Below are 24,227 nucleotides of genomic sequence, written 5' to 3' on the forward strand. Positions count from 1 at the left end.
CACTTTTCCAGGATGCACATTTTTCACACTTTCAAATTACTTTTCAGTTAATTCTATTACACGCTCAGTGAACAGAGATGTTGAATGCTATTATTTTTTGTTTGTTTTAATGGAGTGCTGCTCCAGTCCTTGAGACGACACAGCAATTCCTGAATAAGACCAGTGGTCATAAGGGAGAAAAGACAGAAAGAGGAGATAGAGAAGGAAGAGAGAGAAAGGGAAAGGAAGAAGAAGAAAAGATTTTTTTTCTTAATGTGATAGGAATGGCTCGTTACGCTACAGTTCTACATGCTGAGGTGAAATCACTATGTTCAGGTATTAAAATACACAATAAATTAAACAATAAAATAAATAATAAATAAATAAATAATAATAAATTAAATAATAAATTAAATAGAGGACTTTATATGCTCCATTCACTCCTTACCTTTGCCAAAGGTATCAGTGCTTGCTTTTTATATGAATTAAAAGTGAAGACTGCATTGGTGACATAAACATGCAACTACAGAAGCAGGCAGAGCTGGAGAGCTGGACTCTTCTGCCTCTCCTAAATCTTGGACCAGATTCATAAATACTGCATGAACCCTGCCTTACCTCCCTGTCTCATGGAACACTGTGTAACTGTCAGCAGACTTTTCAGCTGTGCTTGAAGTTCAGGTAGGGAACAACAATTATATTGACAGTCCATATTCAGTCGTTTGGAATCAAGGCTGTGAGTATTGATAAATACCAGTATACCTGAGCCCACAGTTTAAAACAGTGATCTTGCAGACAAAATGACATCACACAAGGGAGGTATATATCCCTGATCCTATGTCTGTGTTCCTAAAAGAATAGTCCCAAGTTACCTGATAAATTTATAGAAATCTGTGAAATTAGAAATAGGTAGTTTTGCAGAGAAGGTGCCTCTGCAGCTGTTCAAAAGCCTGTAGATTGACAGCCTGACACTTTAACTCCAAATCCCAAGGAGTGAAAGTGACTTGCCTAGTCAAAGCTGACCAAGAATCCCAAACTCAGGAACAAAAGAAAAAATCTCCACTAAAATACAAAGCTGTTTTTGCTGCGTTTGAGTGACAAGCACATAACACTCCCTGGAATTTCTTTAATTAGACTGTTCTAAAAGAAACCCCAGGACACTGCAAAAATCACTAAACTGATTGTTCACCTATCTCCACGTTTTGGTAAGAAAAAAAAGCAAATTCTATATTATGAGCATCTTCAATAGAAATTTGGACACCTGGGAAGAAATGTCAATTGATATAAAACAGCTTCCATGTGCATACGATAATTATGTGCTATATATAAAAACGAAGTGCATAGGTATGGAAGTTACTTAGCCATCAAGTGAAATACACTTTGACTTGTAAACTGCATTAATTCAATGGTCATCTGTCATAGGCTAACTGGCAGGACATGAAAATCGACTTAATGAGTTAACATAGGGCTCATAATCTAAAAAAGCCTGTTCCAACATTGCTAAGCCTCCCTGAAGTGCTGACTGCTTGGAAGGAAAAAAAAAAAAAGGAATTGCTCTTTTGTTTCATTACAGAAAAATCAAATGCCCAAAGTCTTGAAAGGTTCCCTACAGAAAAATCAAATGCCCAAAGTCTTGAAAGGTTCCCTGGCATGGGAAAACACTATGCACATATGTAATGGCATTTCTAATTTTGCGAGATGAACATGTACAATACTTTTAATTTCCTTTAACCTTGGAGAAATTCCTCTCTGAGGCTAGTCCTGTACTCAAAGGTACAGGTCTTTTATTTCCACTCAGTTACTTGGAGTACACATTTAAAAATGTGTATTTAAATTTAACCTTCTTGATGTGTGTCTGGATATTTACACGGAGGTAACTACTCTTGGAGGACTTTCACAAGAACAAAAGGAGAATAAAGTTCTAAATGGAGACTTTTAAACAAGAGTTATCCTACAGTCCTCCCTCTAATGTGTCTGTGAAATGCTTTATTCAGCTGGAAGACTTCTCTGTTTTCATTATAAATTCTTAGGACCAGTGCAGGAAATGTAAGTGTACTGCAAACCCAGCTTCTAATGACCTTTTGTTATAAAATGTGTTTTTGCTGAGGTGAAAATGGATGAAGAGATACAATTCCAGATGAAATATTTTGTTCACATTTTACAAAACAGGATTTCATCATGTGAAAGAGAAACAGGAGTCCCCAGCGTGACTACTCTATTACAAAGAAAAGCACCTCTTTGAAAATTAATGAACATTAAATATTTGTACAGTCAAATGAAGATCTGGTTTCAGTGAACTAGCTGCCCTGTGTTCTTGGAGTTAAAGCTGGGAGTGGCTCATAATAAATATGGAGGTTAGTAACCATGAATAACAATAATGAAATATTAGGTCTGAGATGACTGCTTGCAATCTTACCAACCTGGTTATGTGATATGCTAAATACATATTTTTTTCTTTGTTGAGCAACAGCAGCATTATTATGTGATGGCAGAGCTACGAAAGAACATTAGACACCTTATTTCAGAGCTTGTTTTGACAATATTCCTATCCATTTGCTTCAGCCACTTTTCTTGAGACAGGTAATTGCTGTTCATAGGAAATACAGGTTGCTGCTTTCCCCACACACAAAGGAGAAAAATGAGATTTCAAAAAAGCAGAACAATAGAATGGTCTGGGTTGGAAGGGAACCTTAGAGATCATCTGCTCCAACCCCCCTGCCATGGGCAGGGACACTTCCCACTAGATCAGGTTGCTGAAAGCCTCATCCAGCCTGGCTTTGAAGACTTCCTTGCTCTTAAGAGCAGGCTAACTGATTTTTTTATGTATGCTTCCGAAGGTCTGAATGTTAGTACACATCAAAAACTGCAGAAAATGCAAAACGCAGTAGGTGGGAACCAAAATCTCTCTCCCAAATGGTGGAGGCTCCGCTTTCCCTCACCCACACCCCCCCATCTCGACACTCACAGGCGATGCGGACGTAGGCTTTCCGGCTCTTGGTGGTGCCGGCAGAGCTCCAGGCGACGCACTGGCACCAGTAGTCTTCTGGCCCGAAGAGCTCCTCCACTTGCTGGCGGGAAATCTCGATGCTTACTTCTCGGACAATCAGACCTGCAGGGACACAAGGACTGCCAGTCAGTGTCACGTTCAGAGGAAGGAAGGAGCAGAAGTCTGTCTGCTTGCAAAGTTGTGGGACCTTGTGATGCTCTATCAATCTCTCAGCAATATTGTCGTAAGGATATGAAGGATGAGAAGCAACAGTTTGTCTGCATAATATGAGAAGTGGGTGAGTGAATAACAATCACTGCGATTTGACTTTTATCATATAGCACGTCTGGTACGTGATTAACAAAAGGACCAGCACCTCAGCTGATACGTGTTGTATCATGTCCACAGGATTTACTTCTAGTGACGATCCAGCCCCATTTTATTTTCATATGAGTATCATAAAGCTATAGACTCATTCAACTTATACGACTCCCTTAACCCTCCTGTAGTTCACCTCCTTTTGCTAGATAGATACACCACAGGGAGAAGTCCTGCTTGCTCTGATGCTGCACTGCACAGAAGAAGGGATTTTGCCACTGTAGAAAATGTCCCAGTGCTTGTAATGATGGGCACAAGTGCTGCACCATGGTTATAGCAAGTTGTCAGTCAAAAGACAATTATTATGTGCTTCAGTGCCTCACAGCCTCCTTGCCCATCCTCTCCATAATGCATCTCAGCGCAACCCTTAAACTCACAGCCAGCCCCGCTCCCTATCCTTACCAGCAGACCAACACTTGGCCACATTTCCCACACAGTGCTCTCTGGTGAGAAACTGTTTTGCTTCTTCTAAGTGCGAGGAAGTGTTGCGGTGCTGCAGGAATCACTGGTAATAATGACCACCACTGTATTTCATACCAGCACATCCTCTTTTTCTGCCTCAAAACGCACAGCCTGGCCAAAATGCTCTTAAATTCATGCCAAGATAATGGGGAAAAGGAGAAAAAAGAGGTGCCTGCATCCCTTGTCAATGCATGTGATCTTTGTTGCTGATGCCAAAGTACCAACAAACTTCTAACATGCCTCTGAAAGAACCACCACCTTTTCAAAACTGCACTCTCACAAACAGCCTTGAATATAGAAATTCCACATGTAAATGTTTTGTATAGTGGGACCGATTTTCCCTTTCCTTCCAGAATTGCCAGAAAACTGAGTTAAGAGTTCCTTGGATCACCCACAGCCTGTTCAGTTTGTCCTGATCACCGAATACCAAAGGTGGGGGTTTTGAGCCCTATTGCCAAGCACGGACCTGAACCCTTTGAGTCCTGCACACGATTACAAGGAGATATTTGGACCGTGAATGCTTCTGCCTGTGTAGCACAATGTGCTCCTGAAGCACTGGAAGCCAGTTGGGCCCTTCGACTTGGGACCTCAGCGAGGCTCCGATCAGGGAGCCCAGGCTTAATTTTTGTTTGTACATCCTTGTGCACTGTCGCTGAGGCTGCGTGCTGTGCTTTTCCCAAACTCAGCTAACAACAGCAAAAAGGAACTCATGCGTGTAATACCACAGGCCTCTCTGGTGGGAATACCATCTAATGAGATGCATTTTCCTGCTAGAGACCATCACAGCCTAGCCCCATTTTTTTTTTTTTTTAATTTCATTATCTTTGACATCTTCAGCCATCGAATAATCTCCTACTTTGGGGGGAAACACCTAATAGCTTTCCCCCTTGAAATGAAATACTCAGAACATAGCAACTGCACTCCCAAGAATGGAAATCAAAGCAGTGTGTGGACACTTGATATGCAACGAACACTATGTTATAAACTTGTTCTGCTTTGATGAGCTAATTTGACTGCAAAAGGGGTCTGAGGATAGCTTTTGTCCTGTTGAGAAGAGCATGAAAAGGGTGGGGAGGCAGCATGTACATTACACGCATAAAAATGGTTATATTTTCCCAGTGCAACTGCTGCTGGCCTAAAGATTACTTCAATTTATTCCCAGTTCTTACAGCACTAGCTCAAGCAGCCTTAGAAGGTTACAATTTTATGTTTCTGTAATAAGGCTGATTATAACAGCGCGATAGAGCAGTGGACTCTGTTACTCGGGGGCTGAAGCAAGCAGGCTCATAATGACAGCACTGGCTAATAATGATTATGAAATAATTCTTAACATTTGGGACACAAACTCAGTTCTCTGATAGTCTATTGAAGGTATGAAGTCATGCATAAAACAGCTCCCTCCGAACATACCGGCAGCAACTTTAACCTTTGATTTCCTGAGATTTTGTAATTTAGAATAGCAAACTATTCTGGGTGCTGTCTTTTGAGACAGCCACCAAGTTCTGATAGGTTTTGGGTTATTCAAAGTCATTTGACATGTGGACTTTGAGTGGTATCAACAGTTGTGCCGTGGCCAAAGGGGTGAATAGCTTTTTGATGGCATAGTTGGTGACTCCATGGGATCACCTGGGATGTAACAAACAATGACCAGAACTGAGGGCGACAAATGTAGGAATTCCCACAGTGATACCTCTGCTTTGTTGATTTGTTCCTTATGCCAGAGTAGGCAGATGAAGCATTTGCAAGAGAATCGTCCTGGACTTGGTGCTGTTTTGACACGCTGGAAGGCCGATCTGACCACTCCTTCCCAGCATTGCCCATGGGTACCACATCGCACAAACAGCAATGATGATTTAGGAGGAAAATCTTGCCAACCGCAGACTGCAGGGCACACGCAGGGGGATACACTTCCCTTGTTGCATTAAATCACAATCCTCTTCCTTCTGCTAACACACTTCAGCGTAAACCCTAATAGAAAATCTCTTTCTAGGCTGGGTTACGAAAAAAGGAATTTGCAGCGATACCTCAGGAAGCAACTGCCTCGTTACCAGCTGACATATTGCTGTACATCAGATTTCAGAGAGGAGCTGGTAGAGGCTGTCTGCTTTCATTCAGGAGTGTATCGCTTATATACCATGCGTGTGGAGCTAGCGTAGGACAGCCCTGGGATAATGACTTCAAACAGTCATCTTCATTTTACCCCTTTCACTCTACTTTGCCACGGTGATAAGTAACAAAATGACACTCTTTCACAAAGAATATCTCCTCTACTTTGCCTTCTTTACTAGAAATATATTGAATTTCCCAGTCTAGTTCTTCATGTGGCTAAGCTACGCAGCAGGTGAAATTATGCAGTGTGCTTGACACTGTTTTCTTACAAGGCTGGAAAACTCTAGGGTTAATATAATTGCTTAGATGGTGCCACTATCTGCAAGAAGGCAGGATCTTCCTGCTCCGAAGCAATGCAATAATAAACACCGTTGAAAGGAGACAACAGAAATGTGGGCAGCTAGAGTGCTTAACAGGTCCCTTATAATGCATATAAATCCACAAAGAGCATCAGTATAGGACTTCTAACTCCTACTCTCAGTGTGACAAATAGCTCGAATTTGACAGGAAAAGCATTTGCTTGCACTGTCCAGACTTGATTTGCATTCAACAAACTGAGAACTGTTTCTGTAGCCACTTGCAGCCCATCTGGATCTTGGGTATGAGCACAGATATGTGAAGATATTTGGTCTAATTATCAACACCTTATTTCTGGCAACAAGAAGATTGTGAAGAAGGGAGCTTTAAAACAAAAATGCAGAAAATCAAAGCAATCTAAAGCAATTCTCCAAAATAAATGGTAATTGTATCGTAAGGTTGTGCACTAAAAAAAAAACCACAAATCCTTAAAAACACATTTCTGGGTTGCTGGGCTCTTTCTGCATAAGCGTTTCTTTACTGAATAACTGCAGAATTCCCAAAAGAGCAGCAATGTAAGAAGTTTTAAAAAATTGAATATGAGAAAGTGAAAAAAAAAATCTCAGGAAAAAAAAGAAACAAACCCCAAAATAGTTGCCGTTTTCTCCTGGTCCTGAGTATTCAGATCTGGATCAGCTGGGTTACAAAAGATGTCAGAGAGGTTGCTCAAGGCCAGGGCTATTTATACACACCGATCAGACTGTTTTAAAACATTTACTTAAACCTGGCAGCAGAAAAAGACATTACGTTCGTGGAATTTCCCTCAAGAGAGGTCCAAAACCCTGTAGGCCTTTAGGAGACTAAATAAACTGGTCTAAAAGATCTTCCTACCCCTAACAGTTTTCTGTCCAAGTGAGGGCAGAGGATAGCTTATAATAAGGCTCAGAGCCTTGGCATAATCAATCTGTGATGACATCCCATGAATTAAATAGGGAGGATTTCTCCACGTGTGAAAATTTTGCATATTTAGCAGCACAACATATGCAATTATTCATTTCAATAAAATAAATGTATCTCTGGGGCTAATACAAGTTGGGCTCTGAAAAGGAGTAGGAAGGAACCAGAACTTTGCTTATTTCTGTATTTGCACGTTAATGAGAGATTAATGGGGGGAACGAGGCAGAGGGTGAAGGGAGCTGTGCTCAATCTGCCTGCTGCTAATGCATGCAGCTAAATGAGCACAGAGGAGAGGCACTGGCTGAGGGTATACATGGAAATAAAATTACTACCCCTCCTGGAGCAAAAGAAAGAGTGAGGAGGGAATTGTGGCTTATATACATACTATTTTATTATAAGCTCTATCCTAGAAACACAATCAAGCATAGACACACTCCATTCACACAGTCCCTAAGTGCTTAACTTATTAGCTGGCTATACAAACTGTGAGGTAGATTATCTGGTCTTCCGAGGCAGAAATGTTATCGTTTTTAATGTATGCAAATGTAATGTAATTGTATGATATTATGGTACATTATTAGTAAGTGCAATAATAACTCATGGGTTCCATATTGCACCCACTGAAGTAATTGGCAAATTTCCCAATGATTTTAGGAGGAACAGATATGCCAATCAGTGTAATTTCTTTCCAGAGGGAAACAAAAATGTCTCATAAGGTTCTGCAACTGCATATGACTGCTTATGATGAGAAATGATCACTGCAAATATCTGAAACATCAGATTATCAGCAATTAATTAAATGTAATTATCCAGCCTGGAGTCAGTTCAGGCCACAGAGTTAGTATCCTCACCTCCCTGGTCATCACTTTGCCAAGAAATTATGTGGAAATAATTTGGCTGCCATCAATGTTTGGCGTTTGATATTAATGCCCCGCATGTGTGAAAATATTCCTCAGGACTTCGACAGAGCAATTTGTGTGGAAGCATTATATTGGCATGTCTCTGACCCTCTGGCACAACACTAAACAGGAGCTATTTATTCACAAGACTAAACTGCACTTTCAAACTCCAAGAAACGGAATGGATGATTTGTTTATTTTCTCTGTAAGTGGAAATCCAGATATTTTTTCCCCCAAAATTCCTCCCCTTCCTGCTCTGTAGTGGGGAAACAGAGGTCAGGGAGCGTGTTTGGTGAGGACAGAGACAAGGCTCTGGGAGTCAGTAGTACAACAGTATGGGGTAGGGGATTCCTCTGCATGTGCAAGCCACATGTGCTGCCAGAGGATCCCTTTTTATGGCAAGCAATTCTGTGGTTACATTAGCCAAACATGGTGTGCACCCATGTATACGATTCAGATCCTCAGCCTAGAGACTGTGGCTTGCTCAGTCTTCAAAGAAATTAGTGCCAGTCTGAAGCAGCCCATGCTTTCTGACTCATGGTTCCCTTTTCTATCTATTAGTAATAGGAGAGGTGAGTGAATGAATGTTGTATGGAAGTTGCTCAGGCAGTGCATATTTTAATACCATGCGTGTTCGTGCTCTTCAAAGCAAGACGAAGGTGGAAGGAGAATCCTGATACCAAAAAATAAAACAGCAGTTTTTCAATCATTTCAGAAGGGGCTGGATCATCTGCACAGGATTTGGCAAAAAGGATGAAAGCATTTTTAGTTCTCACAGTCCCCATCTGCCTTACATTTCATACACAAAGCTTCATCCAAAATTCCTTAAAACAGCCTCATTTTTTATTTTTTTTTGTGTGAAAGTGGGCAAGCCTATACACCAAAGTGGTATGACTGTAAACAAACTTACTAAAAGGTACGCAGACTCCTTTCTCATTATGCAGTCCTTTGTCGTTATATTCTCCTCTGATGGTAAAACTTACATGACCAAAGCCAAGAACGATGATCTAGTGATAGTCCACAATGAGCTATCTGATTTATGTAATTGCTCATCACAGGTGCTATAAACAACCTGTCTCTGTAGTAGAAGGCTTATCGCTTTCCTTGTTAAAATAACCTTTTTACAAAGGAAAACATAAAATCAGTCCTCTGTCAGAATGGAACTCATTTATCCTCTTACAGAGATGTATCTCTCACAGTCACGGAGTAATTCTGCCCCAAAACATCAGAGTAGTTATGCTGTGGAATTTGGTCTTTTAAAAATGAATAAATAGGCTATGCACAAGAAGAACAGCCTCAAATATTAAAGTTCTTGCTGAGAAAAATGTACTCTGTGCATCCTAATGGGACAGAGATGATTGCATAACGGCACACTTTGCCTATATCTTATTTTCTATGTGGAGTAGTGGCAGCCTTAACAAAAGATGGATAGACAGATAGATATGTAGAGATATTTTTAAAAAGCAAACAGCTTTTCCACTTGGTAATCCTTCACACTGTGATTGCATGCACCTGTTTTTGCCTCAGTACTGCTTTTCCCTAAATGATGGCTGGCTAGTGGTATGAAACGACTGCAGGAAGATTACAAACAATTTGCCGTAAATATTAGCTCAAGCATTTAAATTAAAGGTTTCCAGCTATTTGAGCTCTCTCCATAACTTTCTCCTTAGGAAAGAGATATCTCCTTAACACAAATTAATACAGATGAAGGTAATTGCCTAATAAAGTCAAGTCTGCATTAAAACCTACATCAAGTTTGCGCTAGTTTGCTGTGGCATCTAATTAGCAACCAGTAGCAGTGAGTTAAGCTAAAATGCTAGTTCCCCCCCCACTTTTTAACTGACTTACGCACTTCCACAGAAATTACAAAGGGCTGTCTTCAGAGGGATTTTACTTTGAACTGGAATTAAAGAATGAGCATCCTGTTTGGGTTTTATTTTCTTTTAGCAAAAAAACAAGGCCTTTTTGTTCTTTTTCCATTAACATCTGAAGGACCGAGTTGTGTAAGATGGAAGAAGGATTTCAAAAGTGAATTCCTGGGTACCAGTGGAAAACAAATGCAAATCCTGGCCTCTGCCAGCACAGTGGAGGTGAGCTGCAGGCAGGAGACCCATGGGCTTGTCCCCTTGTGGTAGGTGAAAAACACATTTCCATCTCCTCCCTGACCAACTTAGGCACCTCACTGCTCTATATTTGTTTAATGCTTTAAAACTACATTGGATTGCTTGTTCTCGCTTTATAAACAACTAAGAGACAAAGCAAAAACAACCAAAACCATCCTCCTTCCACTTTTTTTTTTTTTTTTTAATGGAAGCTATTTTTTGTTTCCCAGCATTTTTCGTTAATATGCACAAATTGCTCCAAAATGTGTTGTTCTTTTCCCCATGTAACAACGTGTGCTTATTGTTGCTGTTTCTTTTTTTATTTTTATTTTTCCCGGTACAAAAGTAATAACCATGCTCTGGTATAGCAGGACTCCAAAGAAAACCTCACCCCAAGCATACATCTACATTCGACCACAGGTATCTCCGTTTCTGCACTCACATAAGTCTAGGAGCAGAAAGAAGTGAAGGTGGAAGCCTCCTGACCCAAATCTTCCCCATCACAGAGTGGCAGTGTCCAAGCTGAGCTCTGCCAGACCAGCAGGGTTACTCACAGGGAACACAAAGAAGGGAGGCTATCCATGTAGGAAAGCACGAGCATGAGCAGTTCCAGCTTTTGGGTCAAAGCCCAATTTTCCCTTCTTTTGTTTGAGGCACGTGTGACTGAGAAAAGATTTTTTTTATTATTTTTTTTTTTTCCAAGGGCCAGGAAAACACCCTGCCAGAGGTTCATGTTTTACATAAAGCTGCAGTTGAGACTTCACAAAGGAAATCTGTGCACTTTTTATTTCTGGTTCAGAGGATTTACATGCTCTTTCTAATGATCTGGGCCTTCAGCAGTGGGTAATGCTTCCCAGTCCCCAGCTTAGTGCTCATGCAAAATTGAAGCACTTTTGAGGCAGTTTAGAGCCTACAGATGAATCTCAATGTGCAGACAAAGAGGAATAATGGTTGTTTAGCACTTTGCTAGAAGAAGCTGAGGAAATTATGGGGGGGGGGGGGGAGGAAATCTATTGAACTTCCAACATCTGGGAAGCCACCAGAGAGCATCTGAATTTTGAACAGCGTGTTTACATTCCCTTTGCAGAATGGAGGTGGGGGGTGGCGAGAGGGAATGAACAATAAAGAGCTCCTGTGTATGTATTTAAATAAATATATTTTTAACATTTTAAAATAAAAATATAAACTGAGTTGTTTTGTTACATTATCGACTTAGTGATGTATATATAAATATATATATATGCAGACATGTGCCTGTGTACCACACCCACTCCGTGTGGATTTGAGGAGCAGAGACAAGGTGACAACGCCTCATTTCTGTGTTCCTGATGCAATGACACAGTTCAGTGGCTGGTGCAGCTATTGCGGACCCGAGGACAGCCACAACGTGACACAAGGGGTCACACGGGAGCCTTCCCAAGCCATTCTTTTCCTTTTTTTTTTTTTTTCAGTCCATGATGTGCAGGAACAGAAGGCCGGGGGAGACGTGTCAAAGCCTCTCCCGGTTGTTTGTTGCTATTGTTCTGTAAGTTTGGCATCACGTTTCGTGGCAGGCTTAGGTGTACTGAGAATATTTTAACAAAAAAAAATGGCAAGAAGCTGCTTTTAGAGAAGCTTTCTCCAGAACATGAAGTGAAGTGACCTGTGGCAGGCAGACATGAAGCTCTGCTGATGTCTGTTCCCACACCCAGTGCATACTCAGGTCTGTGCCAGAAGGCCAGGAAGAAGGCTCCTGAAGGCCAGGAGACTTCCCTCGGTTGGTAGAGATGAGAGAAGTCATCACAGAAGGAGTGTGAAGAGGCACAGAAGTCACTCTGTGTGCATGTGTTGCTGGATACAGCACAACACACAGCTCCCATTATCTGCAGCGAGGCACCAGGGATGCAAGCAAGCTGCTCCACAGCTCCGCGTGACTTTGACACACAAAAAAGGGCCTGATTCATTATGTAAGTAGTCACTGTCAAAATGCGTCCTTGTAGTTCTATGTATTTTATTTTTTCCCCCCCTTGGGTACCCTTCTCTGACTGAATTCAGTACTGGCTTCCACTTTAGTTAAGGAACAAAAGGATTAAAACTAAACCCAAAAGAGAGCCTGATCCACTTCCACGTCTCATTACACTTCAGGCTGACAATCCTTCCTCCTCTTCAGAGGAGGGCATGGCAACCAAACCAGGTGCGGTGTCGGCACTCATTACAGAGGCAGCGCTGTACGAGTCACTGGGAAGCCAAAAGCAGCAATCAGCCAACCACAACCCTCTCCAAAATCAAAAGCAGGGAACAAATAATAGAAGAGGCAGCAAGGGCCCAAAGAAGAGATGCAGAAGAGACTGACGAAAAACTCCCTTTCCGCTCTCACAATCAAAATACAAAGAGGGATGAGAAGTTACGAGGAGTTGGGAAAGGCACCCCATCAAAATGTGATGAGCAAGAGATGTATACAACCTCACGGGTGAGCAGCAGGCGTGCCGGTACCCAGCACATCACGCTGCTCATTTATGGACGAATCAAGAATGCATGGGAAGGATAAAAAAAAACTAAATGCAAGTGGTGAACCCGTAAAGGCAGCACAAAATTAGATCCTGCACGTGGCAGAGCTGTGTGCAACAGCCTCCTCTCTTCCCCTTGCCCCTCAGCAATGATTTCACGAACCCTGCCTGCTCAGTGGAAATAGGACTGCAACTTGTGCTCAGCGAAGAAAATGTAAAATACAATTTAGACCTCCATTTCCTTGCATACTTGCAGAGATTTTTTGTAAAGAAGCTACAGACTAACTCATTCTCCTGGTTAATTAACCAAGAGACCTACACCTACAGGATTCAAGTATCCCTGTCCTTGCAGTGCCAGGGTGATCCCGGCTGCAGCCCTTTTGTTGGACACTGCGCAAGACCTGGGCTCTGCTCTCCTTCACCATCCCTATATAGAAATAAAAATGATGGTCCGCCTTTGGGCCTCTCTTCTGAACAAAGCTGAAATCCATTGTCCTTTCAGGCTCTAGACTGCCCATGCTGTGGGGAGCCCAGATCCCATGCAAAGGGCTTTCATCTCCAAAGGAGCCAAGGGAACAGATGGAAAACCAAAGCAGCACTGTGCAAAGCCAGAGCTAGTCTGAAGCTCTGGTGGGTGGAACTGGTGTCTGAAGATGCCTTCTGGGAATCTAAAGGGATTAATGGGATTGTGAGTAACAAAGGGCTCCATGAAGCAAAACCATGAAGGGAGATAAGGTGTAGGCTGGAAATGTTCAGAGGCGTATCCTCAAATGCTTCAAATGAATACAATATGCATCCATTTTCCTCCTTTTTATTATTTTAAATAACTTTATTTCCTGTCTCGGATTTGTTTTCCTAGAAGCCCACAGGAAACCTTCAGGATAATTAGGAGAACAGCTGCAGATAGGAAGTTAATGCTGCAATAAGAAATGAATAAATACCCTAAAGCTTTTATCTTTTGATCCCAGAGCACTTAGAAGAAGTAAATAACAGAAAAGTGGAGTTATTTGTATGGGGATACGTGGTAAACCCACGGAAAATTCGGAATTACCCTTCCCATGGACACACAGGAAGAGTGTGGGCAGGATTTACTTGCAAGAAGAGCATCTCCTTCTGGCCCCCACTATTAGAAGCTGTCTAGGTTTAAGAGCTAGAAGCAGCCTTCCACAAGGATTTACAGGAATTAAAAAATAACAAAACAACAAAACAAAACTCTATAGCACAGCATGCTTAAAGGAGAAATTAATTATATGGCAATATATGTATTATAAGAGTGTTTTACATGGTGAATACTGTTTTCAGTGGAGTCTACACTCAAAATCCATGGGGTCTGTTGAATTTAAGAAACAACCTTGCTGCATCTAGGAGATAGTTTTGCACTGCCTATAAGCAGATTTTTCCTCCAGAGAGCAAATATACGACACAATGTTCTTATTCTATATATAAAAATGTAATTTCCCTTCCTTAGGTCAGCACTGACCTTGGTGATTTCTCCACTTCCTTCAACAAAAATAATTACCATACTGAATTTATAGCCTAGAAAAATCTGAGTGTGTTGCTTCTGAAGTTTCAAAAATGGTTCTTTTTCTATTAAAGTATACTAATTACTCAAGATAAAAGTTGCTTTCTTGCCAAAATTCCTGCGGTAGCTTTGTTGTTGGGTATTTCCTTGACTGGGGTGTGCTGGGGACCACTCTCCCAGCAGCCAGATTTGGAGCTACAACCTGGGAGAAGAGAGAGCTCCTCTCACCGTGGTAATGAGCACAGGCCTCCTCTTTAATGGGAGAGCTGCCTGCAAGGCCACAGGGAGAGATGTGGAGAGAGAAGGAGGCCTGAATGGCACCTAAAATGTCAGCAACCGAAATGTCAAACAGGAAAAAAAGTGTGGGTTTGTTCATCTATTTCTATGTAAGTAAACATCTGGTATCCCTCCAGAGAATCCTGGTTCTTTGGAGAAATGCAGATGGCTGCTCCGTTCTGCACCAGCTGCAGCCTTTCAGACCATACATATAAGCAGGTTTCCCTTTTAGCATCCTTGCAGAGAGTGGACAGAGTTTGAATTACTAAAGAAAATGGACTAGAGTATCAATTCTAGCCCAATTCTCAAACCTATTAATAGAAGCATTTGGGAAAAGATACACGGACACATTTTTAAATTTCCTTGAGTTGGATTAGGGGAGAATATTGAAGGAGCACAGCTAAAAACTGGCAATACGTTGCTGATAAATAATTATTTTGAATCAGGGTGCTTGATGTTTGTAAGGGATTTGATCCAATGATGAACAGGCAATAAAATGACTTGTGACAGCAATGGAATGAAAACAATCCTTATTTATGATATGTGGCTACCCACACCAGAATAAACCCAAGGTATTCTGCCCCAGAGAGTCAAAATATTACAGGCTCTAACGTAACTGCAGCATTTAGCATTACCTGTCATCTCCTTAGCAAAGTTCCTAGAAGAAACTGTCCACATTTTGAACTCTTGAAAAATAATGAGGATTAGGAGACTAGAGCAGGTCATGAAGAAGCAAAAAGAGATTAAGGAAGAAACATGTGCAGAGAGGAAAAAAAAAAAAAAGAATAAAAAGCAGTAAGGAAAGGATCTGTGGGTGACAGAAAACAAGGTGAAGGGTACCCATCTGTGCTCCTGGTCTAGAGCTGAGCTTACATGGGGGACAGGGGCACCTGCATTTCATATTTGAGATCCCAAATTAAGTTTTTCCATGCTGGTATCAATGAAGTGCTGCATTTTGTATATAGTCATAGCTTTTCTTTTTCATAAAAAATACTAAGAGGAACATGTACCACTGCTCCAAACAAGAGCATGTAAGATGATCTTTGTTGTATAATCAAAAGCCCCAGCTTCAACAATGAAAGCTAGCTAGCAGCCAGGCAAGCGAATGGGGCTTTTGTTCATTAGGGCAGTGCAGACTTCCAAATCACAGTGTCACACACACCAAATAAACAGCTTTCATGAGATGTACACAGACAGAGAAAAATAAGGTGACGGAGTATGGTGGAAGTGATATTTCTGTCTCTACAAACAGTGCCAGAACAGCAGTGAGTCACTGTGGAGGCTTCCCCACGCTGTCTTGGCTGCAGCATCCTGCAAGAGCTGTTTTAAAGGCAAAAGGGTAGACGTCAATCTTTGATCTCTCTGTTGAGGGCGATCTATTAAAGATTTAGCTAGCTGGATATCTACTCCCCTGACAGGCTGCCAAAGCCATTGCTTAGGGTAACAACCTTCTATTTGCCAGATCAATGCTGACCAGACGTCAAAAGCTCCGTCTCCTTTCATCAAATCTGCAAGTCATCCAGAAATACGTTATTAATGGTAAAAGGTAACGGTGGAAGGTTAGTGTGGGAATCACAGCAGTCATTCTTGACTATGTCAAGAAGCTGAAACGAAGAAGTCTGAGATTTCTGTCTGAAAAGAAGAGCACATTCACCCACCGGAGTGCAGTTTGATAACCTGTCTTTGTCAGGGGAAAATCTTTTTCTGATCCAGATTCTAACTTGACCATTTTTGTTGATTTGGTTGGAGGCAGGGAGAGGAAGGAGCAGCTCAAGGGAAGATCTCGGAAACATCTGAAGGCTGGGTAGCACCAGGGGCATTTCTGGTGGATGTTAGGTCCCCCAGGGGCCTGCCTCTGAAGGCAGGACACAGGAAAAAGGATTGGTAACTTCACCTGGTCCTTAACAGAGCCTCCCTCAGCATGTCTGTCCTCTGTGATGGCACAGATAGGCCTGTTCACTTTGCTTTAGCAGAGCCCACAGGACAGGTCCAAGAGCCCTTATTCCATCTTGCTGCTATTTGGAATCACTGAGGAGGGCATCAGCAAACTCACTGAGCCTTCTTCTCCCTATGCATCTGAGCACAAGAAGACAAAAAGTACAGGCAAGCAGTAACGTTGGCTGAATTGCCCGATATGTCTATTTAATTAGCACTTAGTAGAGCTCCAAATGTTTTCTCCTTGCTTCAAGAGGAGAGAGAAGCACATCACTGCCATTGCAGAGGGCAAGAGGGGGTTTATTGATCCTTTCACCTTAACAGTCATGGGGAAACTATTACAATGCATATGGAAAAATAGTAGTCTTGATTTTTTCTCTGTTGTACATCTCAGCAGTGTTGGTTTTGGCTTAGCAGCATTTAAACCCTCTGAATAAAAGGGAATAAAGGGGTGCTGGACACTGATTTTCTATATGTCTGCAGCTCTCCCACCACTGCAGAATTTTTCGTGTGTATGTGAAATTACATCTCCATAGAAGCATACATGCAAACTAGCCATTTTCAGAGGCACAGTAATTTGGAAAATGTTCAGAAATTGCTTTAATAATTATTGACGCCATTAAGCTTCTCATTTTGTGGCAATGGAATTTTCTTGCCCCCAAAAGGACCAGTTCTGCAGGCTTTCTTTTACTTCCTTTGCTGTTATCTTTTATGAAAGTCAGTCATAAAATCAAATGTGTTCCCTCAAAAATACTTTTATCTTTGCTTTTTTAAAACCAGTGTTCTTATTCTTTACATATATTTTTCCACATTAATGGGAAAATATTCCAGTAAAAACAACAACAAAAAACATAGCATGACTTGCCTTGTATTTCATCTACATAGGAAGTGAAGGAGTCAAAGATGTGTGCTAAAGATTTTCAAAGCACCCATTTGACTTCTTTATGAAAATGCTTAACTTTTTCATAAAGAAGAAAAAATCCAGGGAGTCTGAAGTTTAAAAACAGAATTTAATGATTTTCTATCTAAAGCTTCTGGCTTCTCAGGCTCGATCATTGCAATTTTTTGCCAGGCTCTCTCTTCAGTCTAATTTAATCAAAGAGAGTGGTACTAGAACACCCTGTCACCGTTACTGTTCTCATCCTCTCCAACCAGAAGGCAACAACTCCCACAGAGTCCCTTGGCATGTTCTTTACAGCAAGGCTTTACCTACAGCCTAAATATATCTCACAGGGCAAAGTGCAGACATCTATAAGTCTTATTTTGTATCTTCTCTTGTGTTAAAAAGAAAATATATATATATATATATATACACACACATGCACACAAGAAAAATATATAAATATTTGTGTTTCTCTTCTTAAAAATTAACATTCTTAATACATTCATTATTTGTATATAGCAGATCTTTCCAATGAGAGCAGGGCTGCACTCTCCTTCCTTCTTTTGTGACACTACTATTGTCATGCTGTTGTCTCTAGTTTTATCAGTGACAGAAACAAATTTGCCTTATAACAGAGTTAATTACCTCTACACAGATTTAATTCTTGGCCATAGACTCAGAATCCAGGAACATATAATCTTTCACAAATCAAAGCCTGCTTCTCTCTTTAATGCATCATTTACAATCTCTAGGTGATAGCATCACACCTGTATTTTAGTCCTATCTCTTCCCTATCACCTGTGCTGTGAAAAAGAAAGCATAGTCGACTTTTACTCTTTTCTATCATGTATTTTATTGCCTGTTTATCTGGTTTGCCTTTGCGCTGCTTTTCTATCTAAGGGCCCGGGTTAAAAAATGGGAGCTGAAGAGCACCTCACAGTGGTACTTCTCTTTGTATTTCTGCAGAGCAGACCTTAGGAACGGTAAAATATCACAAGAGAAGAATGCGCCAAGTTCTCAGTTGCTTGGATTTACACAACTGACCAGCAGAAGCACGTTATAGATGAGATCTTTTTGAGCCCTGGGTTATTACTAGAGATAAATGTGGAATTTGCTGTTGGAGGTGCTCCAAGGGGACAGAATGTCTTTCTTGCTTTTCTCCGTGCACAGACAGTGCAATCCACCCACTTTCCTCATGCATACACGGGCGCACACACACACTCAGCACATGCACATGTAACACCTAGACATATCCTGGTTTGTGGACCATTTCTCCAGCCTCTATCACTGCAAGCCTAAGCCAGCAGCAGCAGCAGTGTGAGCTGCTGGCCTTTCACCACCTTCTGTGCAGCTCACATGCTACTGCTGTGCCCTGTGCTACAACTACTGCACTAGCTAGCCAAAAATAGCAAAAGAAACCTAAATAGCCTCAAAAGTGGTAGAGTCAAAGGGCTTTGCAGGCTGGCTGTTACAAACTGCCAGGCCGATGACTTCCTATGTTTAACACCTTCTCCTCAAGGACCAACATGAATCCTCACAGCCACTGTCTCCTGCTGTTTTGTCTCTAGCTCCTCCTGCAGGGGGTATATTTTCCTGAGCATCTATTGCTTTGAAAAAACAAATCAAAACACTACCTTACCACTGGCACTGTTTACATATTCCAATAACACTGCGTTCTGAGCAATAGATTCTCAGAGTAAGTAGAGGAAGCTGCACAAACTTTGCAACTGTGATGAGTTAACCAACCCAACCGTTTGGCACCAGCCATTTAGACTGACAAATGCAGGTTCTGTCAACAGTGGCATTTTAACAAGTTATTAGCATGCCTGGGTTTGTGTCTCTTGAGCTAATAATCTGATGTGCACAGCTTTTGACATTCCCACCCCCCAGTTCCAGTAGATTAAGTTAATCTCTAATTGGATATGGGTTTTGTTTGCATGTACTTGCTGCTGTTTATTATTCAAAACATTTGTCCTCTAATATATTCAGATGCATCTCTTTTCAAGACTGGGCTTTTACATTCTCTGTTACAATCTGTTTTATGGCACCGTGAACTTCTAGAATGAGATTTTGGGGAAAAAAAAAAAAAAAAAAAAAAAAGAGAAAAAATATATATAAGTTGCAAATCCTGCACTGCAAACTACAGTCCACACATCAGCATTTCCCTGAGACTTGCAATCCATGCTGCAGAGCAAGGGTGCTAACTGAAGAAGCCAGCTCTAACATCTTGCTGCTATTTTGACTCAAGCTTTTTATTAAATTAGTATGTTCTCTAAGTGTAACCCCTCTCCCATATTAAAGCTTACAGAGTTCATGAAATTTAGGTATTTTCAGCAATTCTTTACTTTGTCTTCTTATATTTAAATTTCTAATAGTTGATATAACGTTTTTTTTCCTCTGTCTTTCACTTCATCTGGCATGATTGCACCAACTGTACCCAAAATGTTAAAATTAGACTATATATTAATTGTGTGTGGACTTGTATTCAAGTCAGGCTACTCAGTTAAATATGCAGCATTTTCAGGTATTTTCTTTCCCACTACAGAGCAGTGCTTAACTCAGCAGTTCTACTTTGTGACTGGATGGACAGCCACTTGTGGTCACTCACCTTCTGAGGCCTATGATTCACAACTGTTTTTTACATGCCTTACATCAGTTCTGCCGTAGTAAGAAAGCTAGCCACACTTTTTCATTGTTTACATGGAATGCTAATGCCTCTTCTCAGATCAGAAAGAAGAAACTTGAAGACAAGCATTTAGAAACTCATTCTGCCCTCCTACAGATTGCCCCAGCACTGCTGAGTTCAATACAAATGTTTTATTTCCTTTAGAGTCACTGAGAAGAATCAGACCCTTCATTTTCAAACTGCTTCTGACTGTACTGTACAGAAGCCATAATTCAGTTTCTGAATACTGATGTTAAGAAAAGCTTAAAGAATAACAGGGTGATAGCAGTTCTCCTGCCTGTCCTTCATTGCAGTGGACTCCCATGGATGGAACAAAAAGTAATCAAAAAAACAAACAACAACAACAAAAAAAGATGTATTAAGTAACAATATTTTCTTTTTTTTAGCTGTTCTGCTGCTTTTGACCTGTTGGAAAAGCCTATTCTTACAAGCAAATAAACAGGCCCAAAGTTTAGTAGAGATTTTTTTTCTACAGCCATTCTTCCCTACACCCACCTTCTCTTTCTCAAGCTGAGAGCACCACGGTACTGTTAAAAGCTTATGCTTTTGATCTCTGTGCAAATAAATGAGCTGAAACAAATAAAACCCAGTTCACAAGAGACTTCCAAGACATCTGGTGGAGTTATTTTTCTAAGTAATTAGACCAAGTGGTGGTGTAATTCCCAAAGGAAAGGTACCTCCTTGCTTGGTATCCTGCTATTTCTCAGAGACATCAAAACAGCAGTAAGTCCCCCTTCTCTCCTTGCATGTGACTCAAACTCTATTGATTACCAGTATTCTCAAACTGGAACAATCATATCTTTGATTTAGGCTGGTTTATAGCTCAAGTTTTAAACCTTTTTTTTTTTTTTTTGTAATCATGAATGCCAGTGGCATTCCGGTACTGACTGAGGAAGGATGAGGCTCCTGTTTTTTTTTTTTTTCTTTCTTTCTTTCTTTCTTTTTTTTTTTTCTTTTCCTTGCTAGCACACTGCAGTTCACCTTCATGTGGGCTCTATGGAGCAGGCAGAAAAAAATATAATGGAATAACAGCCAGGAGCTTGTTCTGGATCAATACACTGCCCTAAACTGTGCCCAGGTGTGCCTTCTCCTTCTTTCATGCTAGAAGATGATTAAATTTCTCTCTCTATTTTTTTTTTTTTTCTTTCTCCACATTTCCCAAGAAAACATCATTCTAGGAACAACCCAAATTCTCTTCAGCACTACGGGGACAATGTGATTCTTGGTCTGTGACTGTGATACAGTGCAACTGCTGGGAACTTGTGAAACTGGAGAAGTGGTTCAAAGTAGGGCAGGACCCTCTACAAATCACGTTTTACTAACTGACCTGGATGTAGACGCCACCTCTACACAATGCCAGCTAGTGTTCAGTAATGCCAGTTGCAGAATTCACAGCTGTATCAAGAGTAAAGAAAAGTAGCTGCCATATGAATAGCTGCTAGATTACAAAGGTGGGCTTGATATTACTGCATTTTAATTCTCATCTCTCCAAGACATAATGCAAACTCACCGGAGGTTTCATCTACTCTCTCATCCACCACATGGTCCTTCTGATGAACCCATTCACTGTTGCACTTAAAATAGATCTGCGTGGCTGGGCTCGCTTTGCAGTACAGATTCACAGGCTTGTTTTTCACAATGTAAGCCTCTTCGGGTTCAATGAGAAAGTGGGGTAATGGCTCTGGAGGATCAGAAGGAAAAGTTTCTGGAAGTTCATGAAAAAAATCGTCATCTGCAAAAAAAAAAAAGACAAAAAGGACAAATGAAATACCAAAATTCAGCTGTCAAAGACTCACAAGCACTTCCTGAGTGTGCTTTTCAAATAAAAGGTTATATTAGGAGCATTCTGAGATGGAGGCTTAAATGCACTGCTGTTTTCAGACTAGCAGAGATTTTTCTTTACATCCTCAGCTGTCTTCCCCCGATGTGATGTGACAGGGATGTGCACATTCACATGACCGGGAATGGTCCTTTGTTATCATCACCAGCAACACAAGCAATAAAATATTATGTTAGCGCTTGGGAGAGTTGACTGTGAAACCGTAGAAGGAAATAATAGAAACTTTTGGAAGCTTCAAGGTCACATTTCCCAATAGTGACTTATCGCTGTGCTTAATCAAGTGAATGCACATAGCTCGTATTGGCTGAGGATGTTAAAACGGGAAGGAACGCCTTTCATTTCAGATGAACAATTTGAAATTTACTGTAAGAGCAGAAGACTAAATGCATGTCCAGTCTATGCCTCTTTGTTCATTTTTCAAACTGTTAAGACTGCTAACGAAGGTGCCAGACTATGCTTCATTTACTTTGTGGCACTCTCGTTTCTGCTTTCTTCACTACAGAGAGGGAGCCGGAGCTGGGACTCGGGGCACAGCAGCTGTGAGACGGTGAAACTTTGGGCCAGTGTGACCCTTGCTATTGATTTAAGGAACCCATGCACCTCCCTGGTGGTGCTGGTAATGAATAAAGTCGATGCGAGAAGTCTGGACAAGGAGGAAAAGAGTCCAACACACACGAGGCAACATTAGCAACACCTAACCCACATGCTTTCCTTTTTCCCTCTTCCCAAATCTCTCTTTCAATCCCATTTGTCACTTTCTGCTGGTGAAGTCTTCTACACCAGAAAACACCAATTCAGGGGAGAATAGCCCATGTCCCATGCACCTCCCCACATCAATGCACAAGACCATCCAAGATGCTCCCACTAGATGGGGAGGCACCAACTGATGACAAACCCAGCACCAACAGGCTGCCAAGTCCTGAGGGCCTCCCCCTTCCTGCCTCTGCAACAGTTATTGTTATACACAGTGAGAGACATTGCAGATGATTAATAAAACAGCCCAGAACATCAAACTAAAAATACTGTGGAAGTATTTCTGTGGGAGTACTATCTCCTCCCTGCCGGTCTTCATGAAGACGAGATGTCAGACAGCTCCTTCCCTACCTGAGATACGCCTGTCACGGCTGTGTCCAGAATTACAAGGGGCATGGAAATCTCTCCTTCCAGCCACTGCTACTGCAGAATGAGAAGGAAAAGCAGTACCAGAGGAAGGAGCTGGGACCAGAAGGCAGCAGGGTACCCACCCACATGGCTATGTGCGGGCAGGCTGTGCCTCTTCGTCAGGGGTGGGAGTACCTTACCCAGCAAGAGACTCTGGGAGCCTCTTGAACTATTTATGAAGATAGCACACATTCACCAATTTATTTATTTATTTCCATATTAATGCCCATGTGGGTATTTAAAAGGCCTGTTTCACTACAGCATCCCTCCTTCACAGTTCACACGACTGTGAAGCAGTTAGAAGAAAGGACCAGCGAGTAAGACTGGTCCTTTCAGCACGCTAAGTGAGACAACCTTTGCTTTCATGACATGGAAACATATCAGAACTGAAGGAAGAGGACTTGAAGCTCCCCTCATCCCCCTCTGCCTGTAACTCCCCATCTCTCCCAGTGCCTCCCTCCCTCGCTCACGCTGCTCCACAGCCACACGCGGCACAGGAGCATTAGAGATGAATCATTTCCCCCGAACTGCCACAGGACGTATCTTTTTCTTCTGGTCATTTAATTGCAAATCAGTGAGCAGACAGATGGAAAGCAACAAAGCACACATATGTTTCATAATTAAACAAGAACTGCTTCACTAATTTCTGGTGACTGGAAGAATAAATGTATTTATTTTCACCACTAGATTTCTGCACGTTATCAAAGGCAATACTTGTGCTGCCCGAGCAATTAACTGCATCTTAGCAAAGATGTAACTAGAAAGTCTAACAGGACAGATCAGCAAGCTGCAGGAAAGATAAAGCTTTCTTTTTAATTATTTTCTCAGTTCTGGAGAATGCGTATGAGCTTTGAGTTTCCCTTTCGTAGGTAACCGCTCCTAATTTTTAAATATTATTTTTATATTAGGAGAAGTGCCCAGTACATGGTAACCTGATCGCACTTTTTGATGGTGGCTGTGGCTGCTTCTCTTCACCAGCCTGGCATCCCATGGTCAGGTACAAGCCAGCTTTCTTATGGCTTCTTGCTATAATGACACCTTACTCTTTTTAAACAATAAATAACCAACTCTATTTTTCCATGCTCTTTCTCCTTGATAACAACAGACATCTAACCCTCTCTTAAATGCTGGGGATAGAGATGGAAACCACTCACAAAATGTCACACAGAGAGTGTACAGAGGCAGTCTTGTCCCTGGAAACTAGCATTTAACAGCTGCATTTTTAGAAGAAATTTCACAAAGTAGCTAAGAGATTATGTTCATTCAATCACT

The 24,227-nt window shown here is 41.4% G+C and overlaps 1 protein-coding gene across 5 annotated transcripts in view; it reads right to left on the reverse strand.

Annotated features, from left to right (window-relative positions):
• UNC5C (unc-5 netrin receptor C) overlaps positions 1 to 24,227 on the reverse strand; it is a 246,798-nt gene that overhangs the window by 68,063 nt on the left and 154,508 nt on the right. For 4 of the 5 annotated variants that reach the window (XM_068681762.1, XM_068681760.1, XM_068681761.1 and 1 more), the window contains exons 2-3: positions 21,465 to 21,686; positions 2,942 to 3,085 (exon numbers count right to left, since the gene is read on the reverse strand). In XM_068681762.1, coding sequence (XP_068537863.1) covers positions 2,942 to 3,085; positions 21,465 to 21,686 — 366 coding nt within the window. The remainder of the gene's footprint in view (positions 1 to 2,941; positions 3,086 to 21,464; positions 21,687 to 24,227) is intronic. The other variant, XM_068681763.1, reaches the window with a different exon arrangement.

The sequence above is a fragment of the Anas acuta genome, chromosome 4, assembly GCF_963932015.1.
Source record: "Anas acuta chromosome 4, bAnaAcu1.1, whole genome shotgun sequence".
Taxonomy (NCBI): Eukaryota; Metazoa; Chordata; class Aves; order Anseriformes; family Anatidae; genus Anas; species Anas acuta.